The 19,634-nt window shown below is 54.7% G+C and overlaps 1 protein-coding gene across 3 annotated transcripts in view; it reads left to right on the top strand.

The window, feature by feature from the left end:
* The window catches only part of LOC128838406 (dedicator of cytokinesis protein 2-like), a 348,010-nt gene that overhangs the window by 23,794 nt on the left and 304,582 nt on the right, over window positions 1-19,634 (top strand). For all 3 annotated transcript variants that reach the window (XM_054030559.1, XM_054030560.1, XM_054030558.1), the window contains exon 10: window positions 4,959-5,094. In XM_054030559.1, the coding sequence (XP_053886534.1) occupies window positions 4,959-5,094 (136 nt within the window). The remainder of the gene's footprint in view (window positions 1-4,958; window positions 5,095-19,634) is intronic.

Raw genomic sequence — 19,634 nt, 5'->3', positions numbered from 1 at the left:
AGGATTCGCAGTACTGTCGGACAGTAACAAAGACCCCAGGCCAGTAAAAGCTCCGTAGCAGCCTCTGCTGGGTACGCCAGGTTCCCTGGTGCCCTGAGAGGGGAATGTCATGGGCCCGGCACAGCAGCTGGCGGCGATACTTCTGGGGCACCACCAGCTGCCTCCTGATCCCCCCTGACTCCATTTTCCCTGGGGGAGCCCATTCTCGGTACAGGAACCCCTTCTCCCACAGGAACCTTTTCCGGCCACCTCGTCCCTTGGTCTGTACCGCATTGAGGTCGGCCAAGTCCCTTATCTTCCGCAAGGAGGGATCTCTCTGCAACTCGGCCTGGAACTCAGCAGCTGGGACAGGGATGGCCACCTGCTCTTTCTCACCCGCTGGGTCTGTAGCTGCAGCCTCCCTGAGCCGCGTCCCTGGGCGTTCCCTCCCCACCAGGTTAGGGTTCCGCGCCTCAGGCAAAGCACCCCCCCCAAGGCCAGGGGGCAGTGCCCCTCGCCGGCTCTGACCGCGGGTCACAACTAAGGCGGTCTGGGGGCTGCTTGGCCAGTCCTCTAGGTCCCCCCCCATCAACACCTCGGTGGGCAAATGGTGGTGCACTCCCATGTCCTTGGGGCCCTCCTTGGCCCCCCATTTCAGGTGTACTCTCGCTACGGGAACCTTGAATGGGGTCCCGCCCACCCCGGTCAGGGTCAGGAAGGTGTTGGGCACCACCCGATCTGGGGCCACCACCTCGGGCCGGGCCAGTGTCACCTCTGCGCCCGTGTCCCAGTATCCATAAACTTTCTTCCCATCCACCTCCAGGGGAACAAGGCACTCGCTCCGCAGGGACAGCCCCGCGCCAACCCTGTAAACGGAGAACTTTGAATCCGGAGCATCTGGCCCCCCAGAGAAGCTGGCTGGGGGCCCTTCTCTCTCTTGAGCAGTTGATAAGCTGCCAGCCCCTCTTGCGTGGGAAGCCTGCCCCTCGTCCGTCTGGGCCTCTACCAAGTTAACCCGGTGCGGGTTCGGTCTGCTCAGTCTGTCCTTGAGCTTGGGGCACTGGGCCCGAACGTGGCCTCTTCGGCCGCAGTAATAGCAGCTCAGGTCCCGTGGGTCCCCTCGAGCCGGTCGGATGTCCCTGACGCTGGGCATTCCCCGTGGGAGGGGATTCCCCATATTCCCCCTCTGGGAGGTCCCAGGGTGACTCTCTCTCTGCATCGCGGCGGACCTGTTCCTTTGGGGCTCCTCCCTGCCACCCCCTGACCGGCTCTTTACGAACTCATCGGCCAGCTGCCCTGCGTGTCGCGGGTTCTCTGGCTTTCGGTCCACCAACCACAGCCTCAGGTCGGATGGGCACCGCTCATACAGTTGCTCCAGTACCAGCAGTTTAATCAGGTCCTCCTTCGTCTGGGCCCCACCAGCCCACTTGCTGGCGTATCTTTCCATGCGGACGGCTAGTTGCAGATATGAGATCTCAGGGGTTTTATCTTGACTCCGGAACCTTTCCCGGTACATCTCAGGAGTCAGCCCAAACTCTCGTAGCAGGGCCCTTTTGAATAGTTCGTAGTCCCCTTTCTCTGCCTCTCCCAGTTGGCGGTACAATGCCACGGCTTTGGGGTCCAGTAAGGGGGTAAGGACCCGGAGTCTGTCCGCGAGATCCACCCGGTGCAGCTCGCAGGCCGTCTCAAAGGCCTCCAGGAAGTCATCCATGTCCTCCCCCTCCTTGTATGGGGCCATGATGCACTTATCAAAGCTCCGTGCAGTCCTGGGTCCCCCCTCACTCACCGCAGCCGGGGGTTCGCTGCCCTTCAATCTCGCCAGTTCCAGGTCATGCTGACGCTGTCTCTCATTCTCCTGTCTCTGTCTCTCTTCATGCTGACGCTGTCTCTCATTCTCCTCCCGTTCATGCTGTCTCTGTCTCTCTTCACGCTGATGCTGTCTCTCTTTCTCCTCCCGTTCACGCTGATGCTGTCTCTCTTTCTCCTCCCGTTCATGCTGACGCTGTCTCTCTTCATGCTGTCTCTGTTGTTCACGATCCTCCAGCTCCCTCAGTTTTAGCTCTTTCTCCCATTCCAGCCAATTCCGCTCCCCGGATGCCGAATGTCGCCGGGAGGATCCTCTGCTGGCCGGCGGGCTTCGCCGGGGGGACCCCCTGCTGGCCGGGGGGGTCACGGCGCCTTCGGTATTTGCTGGGCTCCTCCCCACCCTTCCCCTAGGCATAGGAAGGAGGGGTCTCGGGAAGCCCTCAGCAGCCGGCTGACCACTCCCAGCTGGGACAGACACTGGTGCCTGCGCTGCATTTGCCAGGCTGCTTCCCTGAGACACAGGGATCAGTTCATTCGCGCGATCTTCCGCCTCCAGCCGGGCAATGAGCTGTGCTTTGGTGAACCTCCCAATGCACAGCCCCCTCTGCTTGCACAGCTCCACCAGGTCGCTCTTAAGCCGCTTGGCATACATCTTCCTGCTGGCCACTCACCGGCCTGTGTGCTCACAGCTCCCCACAGTTCCCAGGGGGACCCCTAGTGTGCCAGCCCTTCTCGAGGTCACCACCTCTCTGCCAGGGTCGAGCTGCAGACTCCTCCGCCCCTGGGACCACTCGCTGCGATCCCCCCGGGGGACCCTGTTACTGCAAAAGTCCTTCTCGCTGGTCACACACTCCCAGGGGTAATAACCGTCTCTCTCCCACTCTTCAGCAGGCCTGGTCCCCGTCAATCCCCCTTCGTTTTACTGCTCCCCAGTCACTTACTGCAGGAAGCGCCGTCCACGGGGTGCAGTAGATCCCGCCGCTGCCACCAGTTGTCACGGAGTATTGGGGGACTCAGGGCCCTGCACCCCCGGCTTCCTGCGATTCACCATGACTCTCAGCCAGCCAGTAAAGCAGAAGGTTTATTTGGATGACAGGAATACAGTCCAAGACAGGTCTTGCAGGCACAGACAACAGGGACCCCCTCAGTTAGGTCCATCTTGGGGTCCCCGGGCATCCCAGCCCAGCCCCCCTTGGGAGGTCAGAGCCATCTCTGCCCCCCAGCCCTCTCTCCCTGCCTGCTTCCAGCACCCTGCTTTCAGCGACCCCTCCCACCGCCTTTGTTCAGTTTCCCGGGCTAAGGAGTCGCCTCGCCTTCAACCCCTTCCTGGGTTCTCATGTTACACACTCAGGTATGCGCTCTCGGGCAGATCCCATCCTGCAATGCAGACCATCCTAGTCACACTCCCCTGTCGGCATTCACAGACCACAGTGAAAACAGGCCCAGTTCGTCACACCCCTCTCCATCCTCACCGCAGCTGGGCCCTATGCCCCTCCCCCACCGCAGCTGGGCCACCATGCCCCTCTCCATCCTCACCGCAGCTGGGCCACCATGCCCCTCTCCATCCTCACCGCAGCTGGGCCCTATGCCCCTCCCCCACCGCAGCTGGGCCACCATGCCCCTCTCCATGCACCACAGCTGGGCCACCATGCCCCTCCCTGGCCTTCCCCCACCTGGTTCCCAGCCCCTCTCCCCAGCTCCGCCTTGACTGGTCCTTGGTCCCAGTGCTCTGCTAGGGTAACCACCTGTGTTGGATGAAAATAAGGGAAAACCATATGACAAATGAGGGGTAACACTTTGTTTTAAGGGACATTTTAGTGAAACTCCAGCATGCCATGTATTTCCCTCTCACATCTACACTTCTACTGCCCTTCAGTATACACCTGCAATTATCATACGCAGCAACTGAATGTTTAAAATGGTCTCTATGATCAATTTTAATACATTTCAGTCCATCTGAAAATAAGCAGTGGGTGCTCACCCTAGCTCCTGGTTCCACCGTCTGCTCCTTTAGATCCTTCTGTGGCCCATTTCCTCTGTGACACTCAGACACCAGGGCCCCAACTGCCCCCCTCTCCCCGGGCTTTCCTGTGGGCCCATCTCCTCGGCTGGGGCTTGCCTTGATTTCTCGCAGGCCCCAGGCAGGGGAACAGAGGGCATGTGGCTCCCACAGACCAAGGCCTGGTCTACACTAGGCACTTACAGCCATGTAGCTACGTCTTGCAGGGGTGTGAAAAATCCACACCCCCCGAGCGGCTCCGTTAAAGTGACTGAACCCCCAGTGCAGACAACACTAGGTTGATGTCAGAAGGCTACCACCTCTCGGGGGGGGAGGGGGGTGGATTGCCTGTGCCAGTGGGAGAACCCCTCCCCTCGGTGTAGGCAGTGTCCACACTGAAACGCTGCAGCTGCTCCGCAGTAGTGTTTTAAGTGTAGACCTGTCCCGAGCTGTATTCTCACGGCACAAGCTGCACCGAGACTGTCCCCAGGAAGGGGCCAAGGCAGCTGGCCAGAGAAAGGGGAAGTCTATATGTAAATGAAGCTGATAAACAGCATGAGCACAAAGCCAGCTCCCGCCCCACCATGCTCTTCTGCTGTAGCTGATCATCCAGCCCCGCCTCTGCACAGCACTTGGCCCAGGTGAGGTCCGGCTGCAGGCATAGGTCTGTGCACTAGAGTTACTGCTGTCTCCCACATGAAAAATCAGGAGCGGCTGAGGGACCTGCTCATTTCCAGCATGTCAGGCTGGGCTGAGCCCGCCATGCTCACAGGCAGGTGTCCTGGGAGGGACTCGCTCTGTTCTGTCACCACTGCCTGGTGCCCTTTGGCCGCTGCATGGCTTGTGCACAGGCTGAAGCACCACATCTCAGCGTGTCCCTCTGACTCACTAGAGCCCTGCTTAGTGCCCTCTGGGGACCTATCCCACAATTCCCAGTAGCCCCCAGAAGCAGTGCACTCTGGGAGATTTTGAAAGGCCGGGCGGGGATTGTTAGCACTGTTTGAGCTAGCCCCCTAGTGCCATCCATCCCCGCCAGCGCTGACATGGCGCCCCCAAGCTGAGGACTAGCCTGCCCCATGTGGCATCAGAACCCCCTGGGGTGGGACGTGGGACCTGCTGGCCAGGCCTTTGTGCTCTGCTGGGCCTTTCTCTAAGTTTCTCTCCCCCTCCTCAGGACCTGGGCAGCAAGGACTTGAAACGAGAGAGGCTCTTCCTGGTGTGTCAGATTGTGCGGGTGGGGCGCATGGACCTGAAGGAGACCTACACGCGGAAACTGAGCACCGGCCTCAGACGGCCCTTTGGCGTCTCAGGTGAGTGTGGGCCCTGGATGCATTTGTTCCTGGCTGACAGTGTGCAGCAGCCCTCGGCCCCAGCAGTGCTGCCCCTCCACTGGCCGCTCAGCCAAAGGGCTGCAGCTGGCTTGGCCTGTGTCCCTGGCCTGAGGTGGGGGCTGCATGGCCGCAGTGTTGGCCTGTCAGCCCATGACCCTGCCCCGGCCCTCACCTGGGCCAGCATCCCTGCTCACTGCCAGATTTGGCCCCCTTATTTACAGCTGAAGATGGGGAGAGGCCAGTCCCATCCACTCACCCCCAGCCCATCCCTTGGGGCAGAGCAGAACCTCTCCCCAGAGCCTCTTCCCCAAGGCTTTGTCAGGCTGGTTACAAGTGTCCCAGTGCCGGGACTCAGCCCTGCCCCAGGAGGGCTGACTGTCAAGCCAGAGGGGACCAATGTGACCATCCGATCTCCAGCGTATCACAGGCCACAGCTGTCTCTTTGCAGGGCGTTTCTCTGAGCTGCAGCTGAAATTCCCCTTTTGGGGTTTGCCCTAGTCGGCTTAGTGACACACACCGAACACACCTCCCTCGGTGGGCTCACACCCCTCACATGTGTGGGCTTTTGTCACACCCCCCGAGTTGTCTCTGCGCTGAACCAGACAGACTTGGCGCTTCCTGGTACAGCTCTGGGGCTGCTCCAGCTCCCTCTGCTTTGTCACTGTCCTTCTGGGCCTTAGGGGCCTGGGGCTGTGCAGGGGCTGGGAGTCCTCCCAGGGTCAGAGAGAGGGGAACTCGTCTCTCTCATTGTTAGTGAGCAGAGGACAATAGCGTCTCTATCCTGGGAGATGGCAGCAGGCGCAGCCGCTGTGGGGAGGAAGCAAGTGATCAGTCAGATCAGGGGTGAGCTCCTGCTGGCATGTTGTGAGGCCTTTGCTTGTGTATCCTCATCAGCTGCATTAGGTTTTTACCACCACACTCCACTGCCAGCTCCTGTCTCGTTTGGTGCCTCGTCCCACTCAGACCCTCTTACCACTCCTGCTCTCACTAGGGAGCTCAGGGCATGTTATTCCCCCAGCTCAGGGTCGACACAGGTCATGCAGTGCCTACACTCCCCCTGCGTCGAGGTCGAGCCCGGTTCTGCACTGTTTGGGGAGGTGGTTTTCCTGCGTTGCTGGAATGGGGTGCTTACTTTGGCTACAGACAAATGTGAGTGTAAACACACATGTAGGTCCAAGCCAGGTGACTTATATCAACCTAACTGTGTAGTGTAGCCCAGGCCGAAGTCTCATGTGGCAGTTTCCTGCTCAGCTGGTGGGTTCTGTCCTTGTCCTCGCTGGAGGTATGTCTACACTACGAAATTAGGTCAAATTTATAGAAGCCGGTTTTATAGAAATCGGTTTTATACAGTCGATTGTGTGTGTCCCCACATAAAATGCTCTAAGTGCATTAAGTTGGCGGACCGCGTCCACAGTACCGAGGCTAGTGTCGACTTCCGGAGCGTTGCACTGTGGGTAGCTGTGGGTAACTATCCCACAGTTCCCGCAGTCTCCGCTGCCCATTCGAATTCTGGGTTGAGATCCCAATGCCTGATGATGCAAAAACAGTGTCGCGGGGGGTTCTGGGTACATGACGTCAGGCCCCTCCCCCTCCGTCAGAGCAACGGCAGACAATCGATTCGCGCCTTTTTACCTGGGTTACCTGTGCAGACAACATACCACGGCAAGCATGGAGCCCTTTCAGTTCAGCTCACCGTCACCATATGTCTTCTGGGTGCCGGCAGACATGGTACTGCATTGCTACACAGCAGCAGCTAATTGCCTTTTGGCAGTAGACGGTGCAGTATGACTGGTAGCCTTCATCAGCTCTCTGGGTGCTGGCAGACATGGGGCTGCATTGCTACACAGCAGCAGCCCCTTGCCTTTTGGCAGTGGATGGTGTATTACGACTGGTATCCATCGTCGTTGTGCTCCTCAGTGAGTTCGATCAGAGGCACCTGGGCAGACATGTTTTGTCTCCTGGAGACTCAGTCCTGCCGGCAGTCCTATTGAACCGTCTTGACGATGATGGCTAGCAGTCGTAATACAGCATTTTCTGCCAAGCACCCAGAAGATGCCGATGGCTATCAGTCATACTGCACCGTCTGCTGCCAGCTTAAGATGTAAAAAATAGATGGACCAGATTTGTTCTGTATTCATTTGCTTCCCCCTCCCTCCGTGAAATCAACGGCCTGCTAAACCCAGGGTTTTGAGTTCAATCTTTGGGGGGGGCCATTCTGTGTGACAGTTGTGTTTCTTCGTGATGCACAGCCACCTTTGTTGATTTTAATTCCCTGTACCCAGGACACTGCAGTTTAAAACTTTAACACTTATTGAAGGCCAGCCTTCTGATGCTTGGGCAATCATCTGGGGTGGAGTGACTGGGTGGCCGGAGGCCCCCCCACCGCGTTCTTGGGCGTCTGGGTGAGGAGGCTATGGAATTTGGGGAGGAGGGCTGTTGGTTACACAGGGGCTGTAGCAGCGGTCTCTGCTCCTGCTGCCTTTCCTGCAGCTCAACCATACGTTGGAGCATATCAGTTTGATGCTCCAGCAGCCGGAGCATCGACTCTTGCCTTCTGTCAGCAAGCTGACGCCACCTATCCTCTTCAGCCCGCCACTTGCTCTCCTCAGCCCGCGATTCAGCCCGCCACCTCTCCTCTCATTCATATTGTGCTTTTCTGATGTCTGACATTGACTGCCTCCACGCATTCTGCTGTGCTCTGTCAGCGTGGGAGGACATCTGGAGCTCTGAGAACATATCATCCCGAGTCCGCCGTTTTCTCCTTCTAATCTTCACTAGCCTCTGTGAAGGAGAAACATTTGCAGCTGGTGGAGGAGAAGGGAGAGGTGGTTAAAAAAGACACATTTTAGAGAACAATGGGTACACTCTTTCACGTTAAATTTTGCTGTTCACATTACACAGCACATGTGCTTTCGTTACAAGGTCGCATTTTTCCTCTTATATTGAGGGCCTGGCAGTTTGGTGTGAGAGATCACTCACGCAGTGCCAGGCAACAGATTTCGGCTTGCAGGCAGCCATGGTAAGCCACATTTTTTTGGCTTTTTTAACCTTCTTAACATGTGGGAATGGTTTCAAACAGTAGCGCCCTCATTTCCCATACCAAGCACCCGTTGGGTTGGCCATTTAAAATGGGTTTGCAATGTAAAAGGAGGGGCTGCGGTTTCCGGGTTAACATGCAGCACAAACCCAACTACCCCCCCACACACACACACCCAATTCTCTGGGATGATCACTTCACCCCTCCCCCACACCGCGTGGCTAACAGCGGGGAACATTTCTGTTCAGCCGAGCAGGAACGGGCACCTCTGAATATCCCCTTAATAAAATCACCCCATTTCAACCCAGTGACCGTGAATGATATCACTCTCCTGAGGATAACAAAGAGAGATAAGGAATGGATGTTGTCTGCATGCCAGCAAACACCGGGACCATAAGCTGCCATGCTTTGTTATGCAATGATTCCAGACTACGTGCTACTGGCCTGGCGTGGTAAAGTGTCCTACCATGGCGGACAGGATAAGGCAGCCCTCCCCAGAAACCTTTTGCAAAGGCTTTGGGAGTACATGAAGGAGAGCTTTCTGGAGATGTCCCTGGAGGATTTCCGCTCCATCCCCATACACGTTAACAGACTTTTCCAGTAGCTGTACTGGCCGCGATTGCCAGGGCAAATTAATCATTAATCATTAAACACGCTTGCTTTTAAACCATGTGTAATATTTACAAAGGTACACTCACCAGAGGTCCCTTGTGTGCCCTCAGGGTCTGGGAGCACGCCTTGGGTGAGTTTGGGGGTTACTGGTTCCAGGTCCAGGGTGATAAACATATCCTGGCTGTTGGGGAAACCGGTTTCTCCGCTTCCTTGCTGTGAGCTATCGTTATTGTCTTCATCATCATCTTCCTCGTACCCCGAACCTGCTTCCCTGTTGCGTGATTCTCCATTGAAGGAGTCAAAGCACACGGTTGGGGTAGTGGTGGCTGCACCCCCTAGCATGGAATGCAGCTCCGCGTAGAAGCAGCATGTTTGCGGCTCTGCCCCGGACCTTCCGTTTGCCTCTCTGGCTTTGTGGTAGGCTTGCCTTAGCTCTTTAATTTTCACGCGGCACTGCTGTGCATCCCTGTTATGGCCTCTGTCCTTCATGGCCTTTGAGACGTTTTCTAATATTTTGCCATTTCGTTTACTGCTATGGAGTTCAACTAGCACTGATTCGTCTCCCCATATGGCGAGCAGATCCTGGGACTCCATCACGGTTACCTGTGCTGATGAGCTCTGCGTGGTCACCTGTGCTCTCCATGCTGGGCAAACAGGAAATGAAATTCAAACGTTCGGGGCTTTTCCTGTCTAACTAGTCAGTGCATCTGAGTTGAGAGTGCTGTCCAGAGCGGTCACAATGAAGCACTGTGGGATAGCTGCCGGAGGCCAATAACGTCGAATTCCATTCACACTACCCCAAATCCGACCCGCTCAGGCCGATTTTAGCGCTAATCCCCTCGTCGGAGGTGGAATAAAGAAACCGGTTTAAAGGGCCCTTTAAGTAAAAAAAAAGGGCTTCGTCGTGTGGACGTGTCCAGGCTTAATTTGATTTAACACTGCTAAAGTCGACCTAAACTCGTAGTGTAGACCAGGCCTGGGACTGGCAGCTCCTCCCAGTTTATTATCTGCTCGTTGTGTTTCTTTTGTCATTTACCTCTCTCTGCTGGGTAATTAATGAAGGGGCCCAGCTCTGGCCCACTCGCTGCACTGCTATTTTTCAGCAATATCGCCTCCCCAGGCAATTAGTGCATGTGACTGCGACCCCTCCTGGCCATTTGGAGTGAATTCGGGGAGGAAGGATCTCTGAGAGACAGTCTTTGATGCCTCACTGGAATCTAGACCTTCCAAGCTGCTGCCTTTCTATTACCTGTCTGGCAGCATCTCCCTTTATTCCCTGTTGCTCCTGGTTCCCGTCCCTGCTTGCTGCTCACAGACCGTCTCTCTGAAGAGTCATTCCCCATATTCAGTCCTTATTTGATTATGTCGGTCCCCGCTCCAAGTATGTTGTCCCCTTATCTGCATATCTGATTGCTGTATTTGCAGATCCTGGGTCCTCATTTGCATATCTAATTCCTTCACTGGTCCGGTGACTGATGCTTGCAATCTGCCCCTCATTCTGGGGACCCATTCTCTGGTAGTCCACTCCCCCATGTTTCATTCTATCCTCAGCTGCAGCCTGAATTCTTTCCTGCACTGCACTCACCCCAGAACCTTTCCCAGCACCCGTAGTACATACCTGGGAAGGGATCCTCCCCAGGCATTTCCTGTTTGTGGGTCACCCTGGAAACTCCTGACTCTTTCCCAGTGTTACAGAGCAACCTCTGCTTTGGCCAAGAGCTGGCTCACTGCTAGAGTCACGTTGTCACTGTGAATAAAGGATGTTCCAGTCTCTGAAATTCTGCCCTCCAGAATGTAACCTAACGGCAGCCCCCCAGCCCCTTCCTACCAGTGCCATTTTCATCCCCAGATCTGCTACTGCATCTCAGTCCTGGCCCTACTATACCAGCCCTGGGAACACCCCACAGCTCTGCCCAGGCCCCCATAGCTGCTTCCTGCCCACTCAGTGCTCAGTTGACACCTATTTAGACTCACACCCACTTGCTGACATGCCATTTACATCCCCTCTGGTCCACTGAGGCCTGGTCTACACTGAAAAGTGAGGTCAACTCAGCTATGTCGCTCAGGGTCTGAAAAATCCACACCCCTGAACAACAGAGTTAAGCCGACCTAACCTGCAGTGTAGACAGCGCTAGGTCCATGGAAGAATTCTTTCGTTAACCTCCTACTGCCTCTCGGGGCCCTGGATTAACTATGCCTCTGGCAGTGTCCCTCCCATCACTGGAGTCAGGGTCTACAATCTACACTGAAGGCTGCAGCTGCGCCTGAGGCTATGTCTGCACTAGCACTTTTGTCGGTAAAACTTGTGTAGGTCAGGGGTGTGAAAAAAAAACAAACCCTGCCGGACGTAAGTTTCACCGACAGAAGTGCTGGTTGCACAGCGCTATATCGGTGGGAGATGCTCTCCCGCTGACATAGCTACTGCCGCTCGTGGGGGTGTGTGTGGTTTAATTATGCTGACAGGAGAGCTCTCTCCCATTGGCATAGAGTAGCTACGCGGGAGACCTTACAGCGGCATAGCTGCAGTGGTACAGCTGTGCCGCTGCAAGGTCTGTAGTGTAGACATAGCCTCAGTCTCAGGGGGTCTGGACTGGTCTGACTCACACATTGAGGGCTGGAGGAGGGGACTGCAGCCAGGAAAGCAACAAGCAGCAGGGTAAGAAGGTGTAAGTTCATAGACTTTAAGGTCAGAAGGGACCATTATGATCATCTAGTCTGACCTCCTGCACAACGCAGGCCACAGAATCTCACCCCCCCACTCCTGTATCAAACCTGTGTCTGAGCCACTGAAGTCCTCAAATCGTGGTTTAAAGACTTCAAGGTGCAGAGAATCTTCCAGCAACTGACCCGTGCCCCACGCTGCAGAGGAAGGCGAAAAACCTCCAAGGCCTCTGCCGATCTGCCCTGGAGGAAAATTCCTTCCCGACCCCAAATACGGTGATCAGCTAAACTCTGAGCATGTGGGCAAGACTCACCAGCCAGCACCCAGGAAAGAATTCTCTGTAGTAACTCAGATCCCATCCCATCTAACATCCCATCACAGGCCATTGGGCATATTTACCGCTAATAGTCAAAGACCAATCTCATCATACCATCCCCTCCATAAACGTATCAAGCTTAGTCTTGAAGCCAGATATGTCTTTTGCCCCCACTGCTCCCCTTGGAAGGCTGTTCCAGAACTTCACTCCTCCGATGGTTAGAAACCTTAGTCTAATTTCAAGTCTAAACTTCCTGATGGCCAGTTTATATCCATTTGTTCTTGTGTCCACATTGGTCCTGAGCTTAAATAATTCCTCTCCCTTCCTGGTATTTATGCCTCTGATATATTTATAGAGAGCAATCACATCTCCTCTCAGCCTTCTTTTGGTTAGGCTAAACAAGCCAAGCTCTTTGAGTCTCCTTTCATAAGACAGGTTTTCCATTCCTCAGATCATCCTAGTAGCCCTTCTCTTTACCTGTTCCAGTTTGAATTCATCCTTCTTAAACATGGGAGACCAGAACTGCACACAATATTCCAGATGAGGTTTCACCAGTGCCTTGTATAACGGTACTAACACCTCCTTATCTCTACTGGAAATACCTCGCCTGATGCATCCCAAGACCGCATTAGCTTTTTTCACGGCCATATCACATTGGGGGCTCATAGTCATCCTGTGATCAACCAATACTCTGAGGTCCTTCTCCTCCTCTGTTACTTCCAACTGATGCATCCCCAGCTCATAACAATAATTCTTGTTATTAATCCCTAAATGCATGACCTTGCACTTTTCTCTATTCAATTTCATCTTATTACTATTACTCTAGTTTATGAGTTAAAGTAGGAGAAGCCAGTGCATTCTCTGTGTCAGCTCCTCCCTACACTCCCTGTGGAATCTCCATCCATCCTGTGGTTGTCCTCCCGCTGAAGCCTAGTAAATACCTGTGATTGTTCCCCAAGTGTGTCATAGCCCTTGTGGCTGGGCATGTGGTTCACACGTGGTCCCAGTTGTCCTTACCCCCAGTGATAGAAGTGAGGACATTCCACACACTCCTTTCTCTCATGCTGTCTCTGTACTTTGATAAACATTCCTAGCCTGGGATAGTGATCCTCAACAAATGGAATTGTTTGAAATGATTGATTTTTGATAGGCTAATTAGTGCGAGCTGGGACCTCAATCACTGAGTAATTAGTAGGTGAATATTTAACACGAGGGCAGCAAATTGGGCTCTGAGCTGAGTGTATCCCTGGGCAGCGAGTCTATGCTGCTGTGTGTTATACTGGCTCCTACGCGTTTATGTTCTGTAGAGCCTCTAGCTGAAGGTGCTGAAATCCATGTGCCCCCAAGTTGGGGCGGGGGGGAAGCCCCCAGAAATGGATTGGAACTGGAAATTCAGCTCCATGCAGCTTGTCAGCCCAGCTCAGAGATCATTCAGTGGAGATCTGTGGGTCCTCAACAGCATCCATCTCTTCATACCTATCAGCTGAGACAGTTGTCTATAGGGAGCGCGTTGGGCAGGAGGTAGCATGCGGGGGCTGTCACTGTACCCAGGTACTATTGCAAGCCACAGGCTAGCTGCTGAGAAAAAATTTAGGATTTGCTGTTCAGAAAATGACAGGTTTCAGAGTAGCAGCTGTGCTAGTCTGTATCCGCAAAAAGAACAGGAGTCCTTGTGGCACCTTAGAGACTAACAGATTTATTTGAGCCTCAAATAAATTTGTTCGTCTCTAAGGTGCCACAAGGACTCCTGTTCTTTTTGTTCAGAAAATGTGGCTTTAAAGATTCAAAACCACTTGTAACACTGACAGACCCTGGTCGTGGGCAGGCGGGATTGAACCTGGGACCTCTGGGGCTTAGTGCATGAGCCTCGACTGCATGAGCTAAAAGCCATGTGCCTGTTGGCGAAGGCTGTAGAGCAGAGTCATTAATGTCTCTCTCAGTGCCACTAAATGGGATAGAGCACCACACCCAGTTGGTGTGTGGGTTACATATAAAAGAAATAATATGCAAATGTCCCTGATTTGGAACCCCTGTGGTCAGAGCAGTGAGAGCTGCTTCCTGCTAGAGAGTGACCTGCATGGAAGAAGGAATGCCATGGAGGAGGGTTTGAAGGGGAGAGGGCACCAGGTGGATGTGGATTGAGAAGGCAATTTGAACATGAGGGCCCCAAGCTGAGAGAGGAAGATGACCCTGGGGGAAATGGGTGCAGAGTTCTGGGAACCCCGCAGAGGGGTTGCGGAGCCCGAGGAATTGGCCGTGTCTCCCACCCCCAAGCATGTAAATGTACATGTCAGACCCCCACAGTATCCTGAGAGTGGCTGAAAAAAATCAAGAGATCTTAAAATTGCAAGTCCTGGGTCTGTGCATTTTCCTCTGAGCTGTGAGCTGTTTGGGGCACTCGCATCTCCTCCTCAAGCTTTCCTCACAAGCTGAGAAGTGGCTCTGATGGTTGGGATCCCCCAACGCATATCTGTGGGGCAGGAGCTCCACAGTGCACACCATGTATCTAGAGAGTTGGCAACACTGATTCATCTGTGGGGACCAGCTGAGGGGATAGCGCTGGGCGGAGGGATATCTGTGGGGAGTGGCTGAGGGGATAGCGCTGGGCGGAGGAAGGATATCTGTGGGGAGTGGCTGAGGGGATAGTGCTGGGTGGAGGAGGGATATCTGTGGGGAGTGGCTGAGGGGATAGCCCTGGGCGGAGGGATATCTGCGGGGAGTGGCTGAGGGGATAGCCCTGGGCGGAGGGATATCTGTGGGGAGTGGCTGAGGGGATAGTGCTGGGTGGAGGAGGGATATCTGTGGGGAGTGGCTGAGGGGATAGCGCTGGGCGGAAGGATATCTGTGGGGAGTGGCTGAGGGGATAGCGCTGGGTGGAGGAGGGATATCTGCAGGGAGTGGCTGAGGGGATAGCGCTGGGCGGAAGGATATCTGTGGGGAGTGGCTGAGGGGATAGCGCTGGGTGGAGGAGGGATATCTGTGGGGAGTGGCTTAGGGGATAGCAATGGGCGGCGGAGGGATATATGTGGGGAGTGGCTTAGGGGATAGCGATGGGCGGCGGAGGGATATATGTGGGGAGTGGCTGAGGGGATAGCGCTGGGCGGAGGGATATCTGTGGGGAGTGGCTGAGGGGATAGCGCTGGGCGGAGGGATATCTGTGGGGAGTGGCTGAGGGGATAGCGCTGGGTGGAGGAGGGATATCTGTGGGGAGTGTCTTAGGGGATAGCGATGGGCGGTGGAGGGATATATGTGGGGAGTGGCTTAGGGGATAGCGATGGGCGGTGGAGGGATATATGTGGGGAGTGGCTGAGGGGATAGCGCTGGGTGGAGGGATATCTGCAGGGAGTGGCTGAGGGGATAGCGCTGGGTGGAGGGATATTTGCAGGGAGTGGCTGAGGGGATAGTGCTGGGCAGAGGGATATCTGTGGGGAGTGGCTGAGGGGATAGCACTGGGCGGAGGGATATCTGTGGGGAGTGGCTGAGGGGATAGCCCTGGGCGGAGGGATATCTGCGGGGAGTGGCTGAGGGGATAGCGCTGGGTGGAGGAGGGATATCTGTGAGGAGTGGCTGAGGGGATAGCGCTGGGCTGAGGGATATCTGTGGGGAGTGGCTGAGGGGATAGCACTGGGCGGAGGGATATCTGCGGGGAGTGGCTGAGGGGATAGCACTGGGTGGAGGGATATCTGTGGGGAGTGGCTGAGGGGATAGTGCTGGGCAGAGGGATATCTGCGGGGAGTGGCTGAGGGGATAGCGCTGGGTGGAGGGATATCTGCAGGGAGTGGCTGAGGGGATAGTGCTGGGCAGAGGGATATCTGTGGGGAGTGGATGAGGGGATAGCGCTGGGCGGAGGGATATCTGTGGGGAGTGGCTGAGGGGATAGCGCTGGGTGGAGGAGGGATATCTGTGAGGAGTGGCTGAGGGGAAAGCCCTGGGTGGAGGAGGGATATCTGCAGGGAGTGGCTGAGGGGATAGCGCTGGGTGGAGGAGGGATATCTGGGGACCAGCTGAGGGGATAGCGCTGGGCGGAAGGATATCTGTGGGGCGTGGCTGAGGGGATAGCACTGGGTGGAGGAGGGATATCTGCAGGGAGTGGCTGAGGGGATAGCGCTGGGCAGAGGGATATCTGTGGTGAGTGGCTGAGGGGATAGCCCTGGGCGGAAGGATATCTGCGGGGAGTGGCTGAGGGGATAGCAATGGGTGGAGGAGGGATATCTGCAGGGAGTGGCTGAGGGGATAGCGCTGGGCAGAGGGATATCTGTGGTGAGTGGCTGAGGGGATAGCGCTGGATGGAGGGATATCTGCGGGGAGTGGCTGAGGGGATAGCACTGGGTGGAGGAGGGATATCTGCGGGGAGTGGCTGAGGGGATAGCGCTGGGTGGAGGAGGGATATCTGGGGACCAGCTGAGGGGATAGCGCTGGGCGGAAGGATATCTGTGGGGAGTGGCTGAGGGGATAGCGCTGGGCGGAGGAGGGATATCTGTGAGGAGTGGCTGAGGGGATAGCGCTGGGTGGAGGAGGGATATCTGCAGGGAGTGGATGAGGGGATAGCACTGGGTGGAGGAGGGATATCTGCGGGGAGTGGCTGAGGGGATAGCGCTGGGTGGAGGAGGGATATCTGGGGACCAGCTGAGGGGATAGCGCTGGGCGGAAGGATATCTGTGGGGCGTGGCTGAGGGGATAGCGCTGGGCGGAGGAGGGATATCTGTGAGGAGTGGCTGAGGGGATAGCGCTGGGTGGAGGAGGGATATCTGCAGGGAGTGGATGAGGGGATAGCACTGGGTGGAGGAGGGATATCTGCGGGGAGTGGCTGAGGGGATAGCGCTGGGTGGAGGAGGGATATCTGGGGACCAGCTGAGGGGATAGCGCTGGGCGGAAGGATATCTGTGGGGCGTGGCTGAGGGGATAGCACTGGGTGGAGGAGGGATATCTGCGGGGAGTGGCTGAGGGGATAGCACTGGGCAGATGGATATCTGTGGGGAGTGGCAGAGGGGATAGTGCTGCTGGGTGGATGGATATCTGTGGGGACCGGCTGCGAGGGTAGCACTGGGCGGAGGGATGTCTGTGGGGAGTGGCTGAGGGGATAATGCTGGGGGGAGGAGGGATATCTGTGGGGAGTTGCTGAGGGGATAGCGCTGGGCGGAGGGATATCTTTGGGGAGTGGCTATGGGAATAGTGCTGGGGGTGGAGTAGCATTGTCAACTCTCAGGATTATATCACAACTAGCAATTCTGGGTTTTTTTCCTTATCTGTTCCACGCAAACAATGACAGGCGTAGGGTGACCAGATGTCCCAAATTTTATAGGGACAGTACCAATTTTTGGGTCTTTTTCTTAGATAGGCTCCTATTACTCCCCACCTCCGTCCCAATTTTTCACATTTGCTGTCTGGTCACCCTACAAAGGCGTCTACTCACAAATTTCCCCGGAGTTAAAAATGGCCACCACTTCCCAATGCTGCCTATGGGCTTGAAGCCAGCAAGGTGCCTCCATTTCCCTATAGTCTCTGCTGGGGGAAGTGAGACTGCCTTGATAAAACTGGCTGCCACCTCCCACTCTTTGCAATGAGACTGAAGCCTTGCCCACAGATATGATGGCTGACACTCAGTGGGCTAGACAGGACACAGGGACTGTGAGGAGCAGCAGAGAGCCTGTGAAAGGTGGGGAGAATGAGGAGAGCAGAGCCCTGGGGGGAGCAGGAGGCTGATGTAGGGGCTGCAGGGGAATGGGGGCAGGGAGATGTAGGGGCAGGAGGCAGGCTGAGAAGGTGCAGAAGATAGTGGTGGGAGATGAAGGGATTGGATGACAGCTCCCCTGCCTGGATGTGAGCAAGTCCTTTTCAGGGCAGGACATATGGCCAGAGCCTGAGGAGTGAAGTCACAGACCTGCCCTGCCACTGAACCTTGCTTTCACGTATGGCCCTATAATGGAGAGAGGGTCCTGGGGCAGCAGGATGCGGAGGAATTGGGAGTTGCGGGGGTGGTGTTGCTGGGTCCCAGGTAGAAAAGTCCTGGAGCAGCAGGAGGCAAAGAAGTGTTGCTCCCAGGTCAATACAGTCATAGAAAATGGATGGCAGTTCCCCTATCTTAGGGGTGAGGAGAGGGTAAGTGGACTTTCCATCTGAGCAGCCAGGGAGATGCATGCATTTTTATGTGCATTATAAGTTGAATTTTGAACCAAAATTATTACACAAACATTGGTAGAAGGGAGTTAAAAAGTCAAAAGATGGACTAAGAAACAATTTGATTAAAAAAAAATCATGATTTTTGGAGCCGATTTCATGATTTTTGAGGGTCTGACTCATGATTTTTGGTCTCTTGAGATTGGCAATACTGGTGGAGGGATAACGTTGGTGTGTCGCTGGAGAAATAGCATCAGCGAAGGGGTTATCTGTGGTGAATGGCTGAGGGGATAGCCCTGGGGGCAGAGGGATAGGTATGTCTACTTGTCAATGGCATAATATTGTGTATTGAGGATTGGTTGTGTTGGAACTGCAAGCTATCACTTTTGGGGGGTGGGGCAAGAAGGAGTTCCTGTGCACTATCTGGGCCTAGCAAGCAGCAGTCAATTTGCAGCCAGCCAGCCTAGAGCAAGCTGGGGTGAGTTGTGCCTCTGTTTTGGGGAGCAGCCTGCTTTGTCTCTCTTTGTTTTTGGATTCTTGTGTGTTATCATTTTGAATTCTAAGAAATAAAACAGTGTGACAGACCCAGACCAGTGGGGTACAGGCTGTACCCCACTGACAGGAATCTGGTAGAAGGCACATATACTGGCCAATTTTCTGTTCCCTGAGTGACCAGAGCAGGGGCTGCCCTAGAGCAATCAGGAACCTTCTAGAACCAAGGCAAGCTAATTAAGACACCTGGAGCCAATTAAGAACTTTCTAGAATCAATTATGGCAGGCAGGCTAATCAGGACACCTGATTTAAAAAGGATCTCCCATCAGTTAGTAGGGGTGTGTGCAAGGAGTTAGAAGGTGTGCTGCTGGAGGAGTGAAGCGTTCAAGTGTGATCAGGCTTCAGAAGGAAGATCCTGCAGTGAGGTTAAAGAAGGTGCTGGGGGAGGCCATGGGGAAGTAGCCCAGGGAGTTGTAGCTGTCACACAGCTGATATAGGGAACACTGTAGACAGCTGCTATCCACAGGGCCCTGGGCTGGAACCCGGTGTAGAGGGTGGGCCTGGGTTCTCCCCATTTCCCCCCCCCCCTCCCCCAACTCCTGATCAGACACAGGAGGAGTTGACCTGGTCTGTGAGGAAAAACCAGAAGGGAAGGTCTAAATTGGAAAGGGATCTGGCCTGGCCCTGACCCACTAGGTGGGACACAGAGACTGTGGGGATTGTTCTTTGTTTCCCCCATGCTGGCCAGTGATGAGGTTAGCTGAGTGGATGGCAGGTTTGAGCCACTAGCAAAAGTGGCCAAACCGAGGGCTGCCGTATATCTCTGAGGCGAGCAAATCCGCCTATAAGCGCAGGACCCACCAAGGCAGAGGAGGAACTTTGTCACACAGTGTAACTATAATCTTCCAGCAAGAGAATTTCATTTTTCTATCTAACTTCTCTGTTGTTGATAAATTGAATAGTAAATTGCTTGACCCCACTTTGGTTCATTATGAATTATACTTGAGACCAAATAACCAATGTCAATCAGGTTTATTAATATGGTACAGGAAAATGGTTTTGTATATAACCTGTCTCTGAATAGCAGTCCTTTGCAGCAATGTTATATTCACCTTATGCAGCAGGTGCGCTCCCCAAGTTACACATTTCAGCTGGTATTTTATTTTTTATGTATATGTGTATATGTATGTGTATATGTGTGTGTTTCACAAGTTACACATTTCTTTACACTTCATTAAAATCCAGCTAATCAGTTTGTTCCAGTTCCCTAACTAGCTGTTCT

Source organism: Malaclemys terrapin, chromosome 5 (assembly GCF_027887155.1).
Source record: "Malaclemys terrapin pileata isolate rMalTer1 chromosome 5, rMalTer1.hap1, whole genome shotgun sequence".
NCBI lineage: Eukaryota > Metazoa > Chordata > Testudines > Emydidae > Malaclemys > Malaclemys terrapin.
Note: the sequence above shows the minus strand (reverse complement) of the source record. Positions and strands in the feature narration are given on the sequence as shown.